Genomic DNA, 16,217 nt, shown 5'->3' on the forward strand with positions numbered 1-16,217 from the left:
ATTTTTATACCCAAAATGTTTTTAAAAAACGGTTATTTCAATATTACAACAGACACTCCAATTTTATTTATATGTATGCATATACAGAACAACGTCTGTCGGCTCAGCTAGTTATTTACAAAGATATAGTCTACAAAGAAAATTAATCTAATATATAAAATTCTCGTGTCATGGTGTTAAACATTGAACTCCTCCGAATCGGATTGACCGATTCTCATGAAATTTTGAGTGCATATTGGGTAGGTCTGAGAATCGGACAACATCTATTTTTCATCCCCCTAAATGTTAAGGTCCACATGAAATTATTTTTTTTTATTTTTTTATTTTTTTTTTTTAATTTGTTTGATTATGAGTCAGCATTAAAAAATACACACAACTTCAATCAACAGTTACTTTTGTATCGCGATTTTAATATCGGCAATACAACGTTTGCTGGGTCAGCTAGTAAATATATAAAATTGAATATTTTATGAATACATGCTGTTTAGAGTGCAAAAAATCGATTCAAGTTACATGCCTGGCTTACTTATAACTATATACTGTCAATACTATATATTAAAATATAAAAGCAAATCAAAAATAAAGAAAGAAAATAATTTATAACGTCAATTATATGAATTTATTCAAACAAAACAAATTTTATAACTATTATTACCATACTATGACTACATTAACGGAAGTTGATTAAAAAATTGTCGTAATTATAAATAAAGTTTCAACTTAACTATATTTAATAAGTTATGATTTAAAAAAGGAGATACAATATAGATGACGACCTGTATAGCCGAGTGGTTAGCGATCCTACCTACTAAGCTAGAGGTCCTGGGTTCGAATCCCGGTAGGTGCAACCATTTATATAATAATAATATTATATTGACACTCTTTTTACACAAATTATCTTGCCCCAAGTTAAGCATATATAGCCTGTGTTATGGGTTACAAGACAATGATATATTTAATACAATATACTTCCTTAAACATACATAAATACATTTAAAACATCTATGACTCGGAAACAAACATTCATATTCATCATATAAATACTTGCACCTACCGGGATTCGAACCCGGGACCTCTAGCTTGGTAGGTAGGATCGCTAACCACTCGGCTATACAGGTCGTCAAATTATGAATATGGATGTTTGTTTCCGAGTCATGGATGTTTATATATATTTATGTATGTTTATATGTATTTATGTATGTTTAAGTAAGTATATTATATAAATGTAACGTTGTCTTGCAACCCATAACACAGGCTATATATGCCTACTTTGGGGCAAGATAATTTGTGTAAAAAAAGTGTGTCAATATTATAGATCAGCAAAACAAAACCTTCTGAAAATTGATAATGATTGTAGATGATAGCCTGTTGCATTACGGCTACGGTGGGCGGGCGCCCGCCCTGCGAGCCTCCGATATAAAAGCCTCAGCTAAGGCTTCGACGGCACATCGCTCCACAACACCGACCCAGCAACAACCAGCCAGCTGTCACCGGAAACTAATAACACAGGTTAGTAATGCTTCACTTCTACTATGTCACTTAAAACAACTTAACAATTGTTCTGTTATGTCGATACAATTAATGTAAACGTATCAAATGTATTTGATTACTTTAGAAATTCTTTTTGATGTCATTTCTAATACTACAACCGCTTCGGAAACAAATGGCACTCTGTGAGAGAAGAAGTGCCTCTAAAAACTCTCCGAGCATTATTTTTTTGCGGTATTTTTAATAAACAATATTGTACTGTCATTGTTATTGAAATAAAATAATCATAATCTAGTCGCAGGCTGTCGGATCACTTAAATATTCAGTGTGTGTCAATTTTTTAATAAAACATTTAAATTTATTATAGATCATGTCTCAACAGTGGTTGGGATTTTAGTATAATAGTGTATAAAATTTAAAATTCATTAAAAATTGTGTTTGAGTTAATATTATAAGTAATTATAAATAAATTTATTGAGAAAAATTAAAGGTTTTCACAGTACAAACGAATTTACCGCGAAGTTTTCACCATATTATTTAAATTAAACTTATATATTTCTTTGTGAATAAAATGAAAATGCAAATCGGTTAAGCCGTTTCTGATATAAACGTGCGCAGATAAACAGTCATAATTTTTTTTAAATATTTTTTTACCTTAACGTAAAAAAGTTTTTCGAAATAACTCTTGAATATATAGACTTATGGTTTTATGATTTAATGGTTTTATGGTTTTATATTTTTATGCCTAATATTATAAGAACTTAAAAAGAGAATAGTTTTATGTTAGTAATTTATTTTTTATTTTTTATTTCTTAATAATTAATGTTTAATTAGTAGTATGGGCCCCTCTTTGGGTGAAGGCCTTCTCCATTTTTTTTCAACACTATACGGTCTTTGCCCAATATTAGCCAGTATATAATGTATAAGTAAGAAATAAAAAAGATCAAAGTGGTAGAATGCTGCTTCAAATGTCTGGCCCACAGACCAGGAGAACTGTTCTGAAAATAAAAAAAAGGCCAATCAAAGCTGAAGAAACCAGGGCTTTGGCAACTGGAGACACTCGATCTCTGCTTAACAATGCTAGTGGTACTTCTAAATGTTGATTTTTTATTTGCTGAAAAAAAAAATTATATTGCTCCAGCGCTTCAAAAGTCATATTTTAATTGAAAACTTTTTTAGCGCTTAGTAATTTTTTTTCGTGGGTGTAAATAACACTGAGCTATCACGCTCAGCTATGTAACACACATTCGGGGAAAGTCAGCTCTATTCGACTAAGGGAGCGATATGTCATGAAGAGTATTATACTAAAGTAATTTATAGACATTTATATTATTTATTTATTGCTTTATGGATATATAATAAATGAAATGGTTGTATTTCGTAAAACTTCAGCATTATGCTTAAAGAACAGAGGTTTTTTTTTTAAAAACCGCACAATTAATACTGGAAGAGTTGTGCACTGTTTTAATATCTCAGCGCGCTATTTCCCTCCGTAGCTGTGGTAAAAATTTAATTAACATCGAAAAATCAATTTCGAGTAAATAAATTACCTGTTAATACAAAACAAACTTAGTTTCTCTATCGTTTTACATATATTTGAAATGAATACAAAGATTACATATATTAAAATTAATTATTATTAATCGCCTATTTCTGCCTTGAAGCAGTAATGTGTAAGCATTATTGTATTTCGGTCAGAAGAGTGACGTAGTTAGTGAAATTACTGGGCAAATGAGACCCAACATCATATGTCTCAAAGTGACGAGCGCACTTGTAGCGCCGATCAGAATTTTTGGGTTTTTCAAGAATCCTGAGCGGCACTGCATTTTTACGGTAAGGGCGTATCAATTACCATCAGCTGAACGTCCTGCTCGTCTCGTCCCTTATTGTCATTAAAAAAATACGTCCTATTTACAATTTAAAATCGCAGGTAAATCATAAAAATGAAACAAATATTTTTCCTATAAAATTTTCTATAAATAAAGCTTGAATCGGATAAAAATGACAAGCAATCACAGAAGATTACTTGCGCGTGTAATGTCTCCAAGGATATCTAATGACATATCGTTATCCTGTATTATTACCGATGTTAGCATTTCAATACCTAGACTTCTAAATTAAATAATTAATGTTAAAAATACAAAAAAAAAACAACAAAACGGGACATCTCGTCTCGTGCCAGATTTTGGCGAGACAACACGTCCTGAGGATGCCTCGTGTAGAGGCGAAACACGTGTCGAATTGTTTAAAGACAAATATTGGCGGAATTAACACTAAAGAAAACTCAAATCATTTGTATAATTATGGATTTCAGCAAAGTAACGCCTACTTCAAAAAAAATTCTAATGTTAAACATACAAATTTCTTCAAATTATATTCTTAAACATGTAGTAAATAATGGTTATTTCAATATTACAAACAGACACTGCAATTTAATTTATATGTATGTATATAGATATGAACAAAAGAATAATAGATATGAACATAAATTCATTTTCCGTATGAATAAATTTAAAATAAAATATTCGTCTTAGTTTTTTTTTCTAGAAATGTCAATTATGATTTTGTTTAATGTATAACCCGATAGGCGCGGGTTCGAGTCCCGCATCGTCCATGAATTTTGGTACAAATAAAATTTGTATATTTAATACATAATTTATTTTTGTTATTTGGTCAGTCATTCAGTCTTCGCTCACACCTACGGGTTTTTTGTACTTATTTTACAAAAGGCTACGAATCTCTGAATATTTAATCCAGTCTGTAATTATCTTGTTTTCACAACTACCTGAATGAAATACAAATCTTTAGACTTCAGCATCATTAAACCCAGTGACCACAAGGTTCATATTCTATACGAATAAATAGAGAGCCGTTTTATTCGTTCGGTTATACTACAAAAACTACTGAACCGATCTAAATAATACTTATACCATAAGATGGAACGTGTTTCAGAGAAGGTTTAAGTGTATAATTTATGGTTATTACAAATGCAAAACAGATATTTTTTTACTTGTAAATGCAAGTATATTCGGAATACAAATAATTCAGTCAATCACATTTCATTACATATAAAAATTCATACAACGAGCGGGCGGGTGGTACTTTATTTATATGGCAAAACAATATCTGTCGGTTCATATACAACTTCACTACATATTATAGAACAAAGTCATTCGCCGGGTCTGTCTGTCTGTTCACGATAACCTCCAAAACAACAGCACCAATTTTATGCTGTTTTTCACCAATGCATAGCGTGGTTCTCGAGGAAGGTTTAGTGTATAAATTGTTAAGTTTTTGTCTACATTTGTGTCTATATTAACGATATATGTTAGAGTTGTTGGAATAAAATAAGCCGTCTGGGAGCATTCAACGAAAACTCTGTCTAAACCCTTTAACATACAACAAAATAATATACCGTGGAATTGTGTATCTTATATAGTTCTACAGAAAAATCCGCAAGGGTATATGTCTATGTCTTAAGGATAACATACTATATCCATTTAAATACTTAAAAAATTGGCAGTCTTAAAAAAGTGAAAAAAAAAACTTTTGTGTTTCCTCTGGTTTATATATGAAAAGGCAGTGACGAAACGAGCACGATAGTAAATATAACGCCATGCTCTAGAAATACCCAAAATTGGGCGACTCTTTGACACATAACACGTTTAGTCTCGATAAGCCCTGTATTACTCGTATCACTAGCTTCAGTGGCGTTCAAATTGAAACACAATAATAATGCTTGTACATGATTCCTTGACGATAGAAAACGGCGCTGCTGTGGTACCGCTTTTCTTTTCTTTCTCTCTTCTTATCCTGTGAAATAAAATTTTTCACTGGTGTCGTCATTTATCACTAAGTTTAGAGTAAGACTATCTGCACTGGACCATTTACTCTTCAATATTTATAAACTATATTTTAGAGATGTATCGTCGTAGAGTCGTAGTGTCGTAGCGCAGAGGTGTCGTAGCGCCGTAGCGTTAACCTTCTCGTAGGGTTGCTATAAAAGTTGTCGATTATCATTTAATACATATCTACTTAAAGAATATAGCTACTGGATGTTGAGCGGTGTCATTGAAGAATACGCAGAACGTTAAAATAAAACGTTATTGCTGTGTGCTTAGATTGTACGCAGCATTCAAACAACAATAAACCTTAAACCGAATTATTAGTATCGCTCATCACTTAAAATTTATACTTAGTCCTATTGAAACATATACAGGCATATGACTGAAGTTTATTACATCACAATCAAAAAGCTTCAATGTACAAACACAATACAAATAAAATAATTTGTACTTTATTCAAATGACGAAGAAGTGTCGGATTAAATAATATTGGTTTTACGAAATAATCATCAACATGTGTGTTAATCTTTAAAAAAAATATGTTGTTAAAATACTTTAGAGATATTAAAAAAAACTAACTATGTGGCATGTATTAAGACACGCGTTGATGTCTTAATCTTCGAAAAACTAACCATGTAACTAAATTTGATTTTTAATTAAAATACACAAGGTTCTTATAAATATTATTTAGGAAGACTAAACATAATCAGATAGAAATATAATATTTATCAATTTGATAAGATTTGAGGCATTAAAAACGACATGTAGCTATCATATTTTTCTTAAATAAATTCTTAAAATCCCTTTTAAGACAGAATTTGCGTGGTTTAGCCTCAGTGTGTGTATAACCTAATCTCGACGTAATGTTATAAACACCAGGGGCGCATTTTCACCGAAATCATAATGAAATTTAGTCCAGCTGCTTAGAAAGAATTCAGCAAACTCATAGGATAGCTAGATATATCTATTTAAACAATATCATAAACTATTTTTGTAAGTAAATTAAGTCGTTACGATAATCTCATAAAAGATCCAATTTCTCGTTTATATTCATAATATAAAGGTCCGTATAATGTTTGTGGATTCATCCTAAGTTTGGTTTTCTTCTAAAAGCGATCACAGATTTGATATTTTATATTAATATTATTACTTAGATAAACCTGGGGAAATCAAACCAATACTTATTTATAAATATGCTTGAGATGTTTTCATACTTTTTTTATTTATTTAATCTTATAATTTTGTACTTTTCATGCTTTATCAAAACTTTATATTAATAAATAATTTTGTTGTGTTTCAAAGTGATTACCCTCACTTCTGGGGTTAAATTTATTACACAAATAAAATTTTAAAACAAATTTTATGAACGATACTGTATAGTAGATCCTGTAGATGAAGCCACAACCTGAGAGTTGAACAAAGCAAACAAGATTTTATCAACGATACGTCACTCGAACGATTTTCTCAGTTGGTGAGAGCGCTCGCATGGAACGCGAGAGGTCGCGGGTTCGAGTTCCGCGTCGTTCATAAAATTTTGTTTTCATATTTTATTTGTGTAATAATTAATAAGTACGATACGCGAAATCAAAGCGAGAGTTATGTATAATGAAGGAAGTGTATTACTATTTAATAAATAACATTAGTTAGTTTTTTTGTTTAATATTCAGTATAAATATTTCTCATGACTCTCGAAAATGACTAATGATTTGGAGGAAATATACTAAAATGGGATTTTTGTGAGGAAAAATGACACTTTGCCAATTGACTCTCAAGTATCCCTCTCTCTCTTTGTATGAATCTTCATCTCATTAATTGTTTTAGGTGAAAAGTGTTATTTCATGAAGTTGCAAACTCTATAACGTTACATGCACCTCGTACATATCAATCATACTGGTTATTTATCCACGTAATAGGTCTTTGAAGGCAGCAGTAGTAAGTCAATCTCCTAATATACAAATTCAAAGTCAAATAAACATTATTCAAATAGGCTTCAACTAAGCGCTAATTAATTAACATGTCATTGATCTAGTAAAAAAGTTACACGTGTTTGTGATGGAAAAGCAGGACAAACCAGTGGGAGGCTCCTTTGGACAGGAAGCCGGCTAGATTATGGGTACCACAACAGCGCCTATTTCTGCAGTAAAGCAGTAAATGTGTAAACATTACTGTGTTTCGGTCTTAAGGGCGCCGTAGCTAGTGAAATTACTGGGCAAATGAGACTTAACATCTTATGTCTCAAGGTCACGAACGCAACTGTAGTGCCGCTCAGAATTTTTGGGTTTTTCAAGAATCCTGAGCGGCACTGCATTGTTAAATTACTATTAGGATATTGATCTAAAACTTTAAGTTATACATAAATATTTCAACTAAGATTAAACATAACAATATTTGTATTAATTCGACCTCTCTAAAGTAAACAAACATGTTATGACTACAGTATGGCATGTCAGGTCTAAAACAGCTTTAACAATGTAAATTCTGAACATGTACAAACTTTTACAGCCTTCGGGAGTTACGTGTTTATAATACGTCAAATTCAACGTAAATTAACAGGTGATGCTGTAAGTAGCTACTGTATCGAGACATGCTGTTTGATAAATATAATAATAACTTTATTGGCAACATTATTACACTGCTAAACATAGGTCATAAGCTTTGATTAAGGATTGGTCTCCACTGCGCTCCAACTATACCGCACTATCTAACACCAATAGCTTTTTTATTACGGCAACTATTATATGCTTTTGTGTGTGGCATCATGATACTCAATGGCATCTTAAAAATTTTGTAACGTACGCTTCGTGTTATTTTGCATTGAAATTAATAAAATAATAAATATTTAGATGTGTGATCCCAGTGTCTATCTTATTTATTGTAACAGAATATTTCAAACTTCAATGTCACACATTGTTCGAGACTGGCTAAAGTATACACACTTGGGCGTAGTAGTTGCCGCACTTTGCGACTACGCCTGCGTTGTCTAGTTGGAGCGCAGCGGAGACCAATCCTTAATCTAAGGTCATAACACTTAACAGAATAACTAACTTCAATATATGTAAACAGTAATATTGAAAATTGGAAAATAGATAAAACAGACGTAGTGAACACATAACATTGGCGAGCAATCACTATAGTGCTGCCAATCGGATTAATCTATTTGGCTTTCTCTGCTTCGTAATTCTAAAAATCAATAGATATAAATATGTACATATTTAACATACCTAAGAAAAGCCTATACCTTGTTTATATATATATATATATATATATATATATATATATATATATATATATATATATATGTATATTTGTAAGGGTTCCGTACCCAAAGGGTAAAAGAGGACCCTATTACTAGGACTACATGAGTGAGGCTTACACTGATGTATTGAGACAAGCTCCCTATAGTGTTAGTAATACTATCTATATAAGTTAATGTATAAATATATAGAACGCCGCTCGGACATTTTTTGACGACCTTTTAATAGGCGATTGGGAATCTATTTGTTTAGTCAATGGATGTAACTATTTTAAGTTATTTCAGCAGTAGCAATTTGTCAATACTCGAAATTTGCCAATCAGTTTTTTTTATAGAAAAGAAGGACAAACGAGTGTACAGGTCACCGGTGTTAAGTGATCACCGCCGCCCACATTCTCTTGCAACACCAGAGGAATCACAGGAGCTTTGCTGGCCTACCATTGTCCTTTCATCCCGGAAACACTGCACATGGAAGCTCATTCTATAGCACCAGTACGTGGAACAAAGTTCCTTGAAAATCGCACTGTGGAGGAACGCCACACATCCAGATGGTGGGTATGATATCCTATTTTGTGGCGTGTCGTACGAAGGTGGAATTTTACGGCAAGAATCATGTGAAACAGCACTTCAGAACACTCCCCGTGATAAATGCGATAGAAGACTCTACCAACAAAATACTGGAAACTACGCAGGTTTAAATTTTACCGAACTAGAGTATAGCAAAAGATCCAATACAACATTATTATATAACATAAGACGCATTCAAAGCAGCTTCTTCATATTTTTCATATTCCGCTTGATAATGTTGCAATGGGACATAAAATTGCTGCGCTATTCGTGCCGTATCTGTAGAAGCTAAATCGAGGCAAATTTATGTTAAGTAGTTATATGTACGTCGAACACGTAAAACCGAAACTGGTGATACGAACCTGAGAATTGGTAACATGTGATTTAATGGAAGTAGATAGCGTACCTTTTGGTTGTATTATTGTAGTCGTGGATCACTGTTTACTCCTTCGTCGGCTTGATTGCTAACGATGCGTAGAGACTTTGTTTCATTGTTTTTTTTTATGTAAATAAGGAAATAGACAAGCGGGACGTTCAGCTGATGGTAATTGATACGCCCTGCCCATTACAATGCAGTGCCGCTCAGGATTCTTGAAAAGTCCAAAAATTCTGAGAGACACTACAATAGCGCTCGTCACCTTGAGACGTAAGATGTTAAGTCTCATTTGCCCAGTAATTTCACTAGTTACAGCGACCTTGAGACTGAAACACAGTAATGTTTACACATAACTGCATCACGGCAGAAATAGGTGCCGTTGTGGCTCCCATAATCTAGCCGACATCCTGTGCAAAGGACCCTCCCACTGTGTGCCTTCTACATTTAAGTGTTCTGTAGAGCTGATTTCTAACACCACACTTTCTTCTTTACAATCTATCTCTTACAATTAAATTCCTTGCGTGTTCTCTAGTTTTTCTATAGAGTGTGGGCAACAGCACTTACTATCAGGTAGACCCTTCCTCTTGTTTGCTATCCTATTCCATACGGTATGTGCTTAAGACCAGGAGACAGAAGTAAAAACTTGATCCAGCAAGGTTAACTATTCTTATGTTCAAAATTCTTAAATATTTTCTAATACATAATTATAATTATATCATCACTCCGATAAATTTTCCTTAGTTGAGCTGAGTTTAATCGAAAGAGCGTTACATATGCGAGCGTGACAACTCAGTCTCATTGAAACCCACGAAATAATTTGCTCCACGTGTTAAAAGAATAATTTCAAAATTTAACCTTCCAGCCAATGGAACTAACTTTAAATTACACAAAACTGTATTAAGCAAAGTTGTGGTAAATAGTTAGTCAAAAACAAAAAAAGTCAAAAGCAAAGCATAAATAAAAAAGTACAAATATTACCTAATAGCTAATAAAAACTTTAAATAAAAATATCTGTTATGATATTTTAAAGCATCTGACCAGAATCCATATTGCATCAAATTAGAAAATATCTTATTGGGTCACGCTTTCAAAGTATATTCGATTTTATTATGATTAAGCTTAAACTACTTCGAGGTAATAAATTATCTAATTCTGCTATTTCTCGTTAACGTCTTCTTGTTTTCTGTATAAAACTAATCAAGTAGGTACTATTTTATTGAATAAGTTTAATTTTCTTTCACAATAAGGAAAGTGCTTGGAGGTATACTGTTAAGGATCACGTAAGCATGCTTGATAGAAAAATAAATAATATTTGTAGTTTTATAATTATACAAATTTATTTTATTGTCATTTATGGAACAGAATAATATATACATCTTTGCAAAATGTTTTTGAATAAGTGGGAGGCTCCTTTGCAAAGGATACTTTTGTCATTGATTTTGTCAAGAATCCTGAGCGGCACTACAATGTAATGGGCAGGGTGTATCAATTTCCATCCACTGAATGGCTCGTCTCACCCTTATTGTCATAAAAAAAGAATAGTACATTACTGCCGCGGACAGCAAAAGAAGCATTGATCGACGATCGTGTAAGTGTCGGCCGAGGCGAAGCCAAAGCCATGCAGACTTACGTAAGTCCAACAATGTCTGTTTGTGACCAAAGCTTGCAAGGCAAGACTTTATTTAAAAGATACAGTTGTTGAATGTACAATTATTGAAATTTTATAATGGACTTGGAGTTCTGAGTTTGTTTCATAGTCTCTTCAGTGTTTTTCTGTATTTCAAAGCCACATTTGGGAGGTCGTCTGCCGAGATTGGATACTTTCGTTGATTTTACGTGTAATGCTACTTTTATTTTCAATGTAGCTTTAAGCTATTTGGTTAGTCTTCCATCCGCCATGTCTTTTAAGCACAAGTAAATTCGCACCTGTGTCATCAAGAAACGTCGCTGAAGATCGATGAAAGCATTGCTCAGTATATGTTCTGGACTTGGCAAGCTTAAATAGATAGCAATTGCCTTTGCATCTTTGGGTCTTCCCATAACTTGCTTTGTGCATTTATTATTTTTGTAATTATTTAGTAAAATCTGATTTGCCATCAGTGATCTCAGGTGAATCTAATAACAAATGTGCGGTCGATCTTGGTTTTAGTATCATGTAGAGTTACAATTTGCAATCTGTCGTGATTCTCTACGTCTTTTATAGTAATATTTGTAATTTAGTTACATCGGCATAGAACAAAAATGGCGAAAATATGCAACAAATACGATTGTTATAGCTTGGGTTCACATCGTTAATTTTCCTATATTTATTATCAACAGCAAAACTTACTTTGAGGTGCAGATACACACTGTCTGGTGCTTCAAACGAAAACATTTGTACGTTTTGATATTTATTTTGAGTATTGAAGTCTGGTTTGCATGCTGTTTTAAATTGACGTTATGTTTCATTAAAACTGTGCATTTTAGCAATGACCCTTGGTGATGAATATATTTTTCCACACGTCTTACCACGTCTCACTTTCCAAAATCGGGAAGTGCCCTTTTAAACTAGATCTTTCATATACACTAAAATCGAAAGTGCCTTTCGACACATAACGCCCTGACCAAGTTCTGACCCTCATTTTGTAATTTAGAATAGTCTGATTTTACATCAGTGGGAGATGGTACTATGTACTTATGTACGATTTCATGTGAATCTGATAACAAATGTGCGATCGATCTTGGTTTTAGTATCGCGTAGAGTTACTATTGGCAATCTGTTGTGATTTTCTACGTCTGTCATAGTAATATTTGTAATTTACACAAATAAAATTTGAAAAACAAAATTTTATGAACGATGCGGGACTCGTACCCACGACCTCCGGCGTTCCGTGTAATTCTACTTTTGATGCCAAGAGTTGAACAAAGCATACAAAATTTTGTAACGATACGTCACTCGAACGGTTGGCTCAGTTGGCTAGAGCACTGGCACGGAACGCCGGAGGTTGTGGGTTCGAGTCCGGCATCGTTCATAAAATTTTATTTTTGAGTGTTGTCTAGAAGTGAGGATTGTCACTTTAAAAACATAACAAATTGTTTAGATAGTTTATTTTGCATGGTCTTATAGCTTGTTTCAATAGTTTTCTTATATGTTCTATCATATCATCCTAATTATTATAAGCAATCTATTAAAACAAATATACGCATTGACGCCTCAAATCACGCCGATCTAAGTTATACCGCGGCGCGGGGGCACTTGCCGATTACGGAAGGTTAATAAGTGTCTCAATGTTTCGAACCCACTCTTACCAGCTTATCTTCAACGTGATATTTAAAAACGCCAATTTATATTCACACATGAATGTAGTTATATCAATTCTAAAATTTGCCGAATGACATATAAGCTACTAGAATATGATAATCAAAGGATGGATAGCTCTCGACGTTAACCCTTCTAAAATGTGATTTGACATTGGATAAGTAAAAAGAGGGTATTACAAATTGGCAACCTTTCTCATATTTTATTACTCACTTTCATGTGTCGGTTCTTTATGTAACTATAAATATTTTAATAATTCATGTGTTCCAATTGTAAGTGATATGTTCTTGCAAATATATAAAATATTCTCCAGCAATTTTGCGCCAGGATTGCGTGAGTCGGTTTAGGAAAATAGCCGGTGTGGTGCGTTTACGCTTGATCATCATCAGCTGAAAGACGTCCACTGCTGGACAAAGGCCTCCTCCAAAGTTTTCCACGACGATCGGTCCTGCGCTGCCCAAATTAAACGTATTCCGGCAATCTTGACCATAACGTCGACCATCTTGTGGGGGGCCTACCAACACTGCGTCTTCCGGTTCGTGGTCGCCATTCGAGGACTTTACTGCCCCAAACATGCCAACGAACTATGTGCCCTGCCTACTGCCACTTCAGTATCTAGAATAATAATAAAAATGTTAAACACAGTTACAATTACACGTGTTTTAATGCTTTACAAGTGTTTTATTTAAATATGTAACACTCGCGTTAATCATAGAAAATATTAAAGAATATTTGATTATATTCTGTTCCCTCATGTATTCCTTCCTATAATACGACAATAAATCTGGATATAATTGAAAAATGTTTTTTTTGTCTCAGGTACAATGATTCGTCTCAGCAGCGCATTGGCTGTTGCCATAGCAACAATCCTCGTCTGCTGCAATGCCGAATCACGTCAGGTAACTAGATTTATTTGTAACGCTAAATTGCAAGTTTTAACGAAGTGATATATCATTAAAATACCTCCAATTCCTAACGTACACGGAAATGTTTAAACTCTTACAGGAATATGTACAACCACTGAATCTTAAATTTCTGACCATAATTAAGTTATGTTTAATTAAAATATAATCAGACAAAAAACTACTATGAATACTGACAAAGAAAAATTTAATAAATAAGTCTGTGTAGTGTGCGAAAATGCAAAAAAACTCTTTTGTTTAGAAATTGAGGGAGTTTTTTATTCATTCAATCAACGCGCGGATGAATATTAATTTCCAACTCGTTGGTTATTCTATTCTTTATTTAAGTAAAGAACTGCTGTTTATATCAAATGATAACTTATATTTTCTTTTATAGGAACGAGACGTGTCACCCGATAGACTCAATGACGCTGGTAAGTTTTCAAAACAATCATAATAAATACTATCGTTGCACAAAGTACTCGTATACCCCTGTGCACATATTTCTATCTATCTTATTCTCAATTTCTAATATAAATATATCTATAAATATAATTACAAAAAAAAATCACGATTCCCTTTTAGTAGATGCACAAAATACCCTAACGGCCTAACAAAGAAAATTGGCATAAAGTTATAACTAAGCATACCTAAAGAATATGTAAAATGTTTACGAATAGACATTTTGCTTACGAATGGTTTGTTCGGACGTATAACGTTTCCCGCGTTTATTTGCAAGGCAGCTTGGCAATCGGAAAACTACAGAATCATCATTGTATTGACAGTGTTGTCAACGATATTGAAAACATTATGCATTTTCTTTGTTTATCATCAGTTATAACTTTATACCAAGTTTATTTGTAAGGCCGTAGTACGTTTGGATAATGCACAATGAGGTTATTATTAAATTCACAAAAGTTTCCAAGCCACTTACATTTTTCAAAACCTACCATATATTTATAAAAATAAATAAAAAATCAGTCTGTTTTTTAAAAAGTCATAATATTTTCAAATATTTGAAATAATTAAAAATATTTTTAAATGTCACTGGCTTGTTGGACTCATATTTGTTTAGTCATATTTTATTCACAATTTCACTTAGTGGTGATGGGTGTGCACATTTTAGCACTTTTCCACAGCACTTCTGCACTTTCAATTAACTGGTAAGTAATATTTTTAATTATTATTTTTTTTTTTGAATATGTATCATTTACTCATTAGACTCTTTCAGCTTTCAGACAAAAGCAAGAAGTTGATAATTTCATACGACTCTTAGTACAGAATGAACTAATGAATGGTGGAAGACACTTTAGTAGAATAGGTGGTACTAATGGAAGACAAAGAAGCTTTGTGTATGGTCTAACAGCTGATAAACTTGGCGATAATCTTGACAGAACTGCGCCGTATGGAGAACTTAATGGTGTAGAAGACGAGAAAATGCAATATGCACGATTCATAGATTCGCTCGGTGGTGGAAATTTTGTTCGCAATCTGGATTCCATTGGAGGTGGAAACTTAGTCAGGAATCTAGATTCAATCGGTGGTGGAAATCTAGTCAGAAACCTAGATTCTATCGGTGGTGGAAATCTCGTCAGAAATCTGGATTCCATCGGTGGTGGAAATCTAGTCAGAAACCTAGACTCCATCGGTGGTGGAAATCTAGTCAGAAATCTAGATTCTATTGGTGGAGGAAATTTGGTCAGAAATCTAGATTCCATTGGTGGTGGAAATCTAGTCAAAAAAAATCTTGACCAAATTGGCGGACCTAATCTTGTAAAGCGTCACGTTGACTCATTGGGCGGTGGTAATTTAGTTCGAGAAGTTTATCCAATGATTGGAAATTTCGTTTAAACCTATACCACTGATTTAGAAGAATATTATTAAGATTAATATTACTTACTACAGTGTTTTCGTCGTAATAAATGTGATATCCTTATTTAATTTCCTCTTATAATTAATTAAAAACAATTTCATTCAAAATAAATACTACGCAGAACAATTGTTATTTTATTTGAAACTCCTAAGTTATCATAACGAGAAACCTAATTTACAATTTTTCCTATTCTTCATTATGCAAAGAGGAGCCTTGTGTCAAGTATTTTATTTTAGATTCACTTTTGTTTTTCTCGTATCTCGGCTCAGTGAAACGGGTAAGTATAAAGTGTTTTCTGAACAATTGAGTTTTAACTTAACAAGGCACTATTTTAAAATGTATGTTTAGGTTTGAAACAACAGAGTCTGGCGCGGCAATCTCGTGAAGCTCATCGGATTTCCCGTAATTTCGGCAGACACTATGAATATCTCAGGTAAATTATTTCATATATCAAATATAACACTGTTCTTAAATTTAATTAAATTAAATCTTGTGGAATTTAACATATGAATGGAAAGATGTTCGCTTAGGAAGGTTTCGGGTTTTTTAATCTAAGCGAATTGGAAACAGCAATCAAGGAAGTCCATTGCAAAATTTAGATTTTATAAGTTCAAG

At 33.0% G+C, this 16,217-nt stretch overlaps 1 protein-coding gene across 2 annotated transcripts; it reads left to right on the plus strand.

The window, feature by feature from the left end:
* Positions 1-1,440: 1,440 nt before the first annotated feature.
* LOC126966270 (uncharacterized) lies at positions 1,441-15,728 on the plus strand. 2 transcript variants are annotated; one of them, XM_050810254.1, is made up of 5 exons: positions 1,441-1,509; positions 13,647-13,726; positions 14,127-14,163; positions 14,961-15,256; positions 15,293-15,728. In XM_050810254.1, the coding sequence occupies exons 2-5, from the start codon at positions 13,652-13,654 to the stop codon at positions 15,578-15,580; spliced, it is 696 nt and encodes a 231-aa protein (XP_050666211.1). In that variant the 5' UTR covers positions 1,441-1,509; positions 13,647-13,651; the 3' UTR covers positions 15,581-15,728. The 2 variants fall into 2 exon arrangements, with proteins under 2 accessions (XP_050666211.1, XP_050666210.1); XM_050810253.1 differs by having other exon boundaries at positions 14,961-15,728.
* Positions 15,729-16,217: the final 489 nt, after the last annotated feature.

This window comes from Leptidea sinapis, chromosome 9 (genome assembly GCF_905404315.1).
Source record: "Leptidea sinapis chromosome 9, ilLepSina1.1, whole genome shotgun sequence".
Lineage (NCBI taxonomy): Eukaryota > Metazoa > Arthropoda > Insecta > Lepidoptera > Pieridae > Leptidea > Leptidea sinapis.

Coding starts and splice junctions, on each gene's coding strand:
- LOC126966270 (XM_050810253.1), top strand. CDS start 13,652: ATGATTCGTCTCAGCAGCGCATTGGCTGTTGCCATAGCAACAATCCTC. Junction 13,727..14,126: donor GCAATGCCGAATCACGTCAG/GTAACTAGATTT, acceptor TTTCTTTTATAG/GAACGAGACGTGTCACCCGA. Junction 14,164..14,960: donor CGATAGACTCAATGACGCTG/GTAAGTTTTCAA, acceptor AGACTCTTTCAG/CTTTCAGACAAAAGCAAGAA.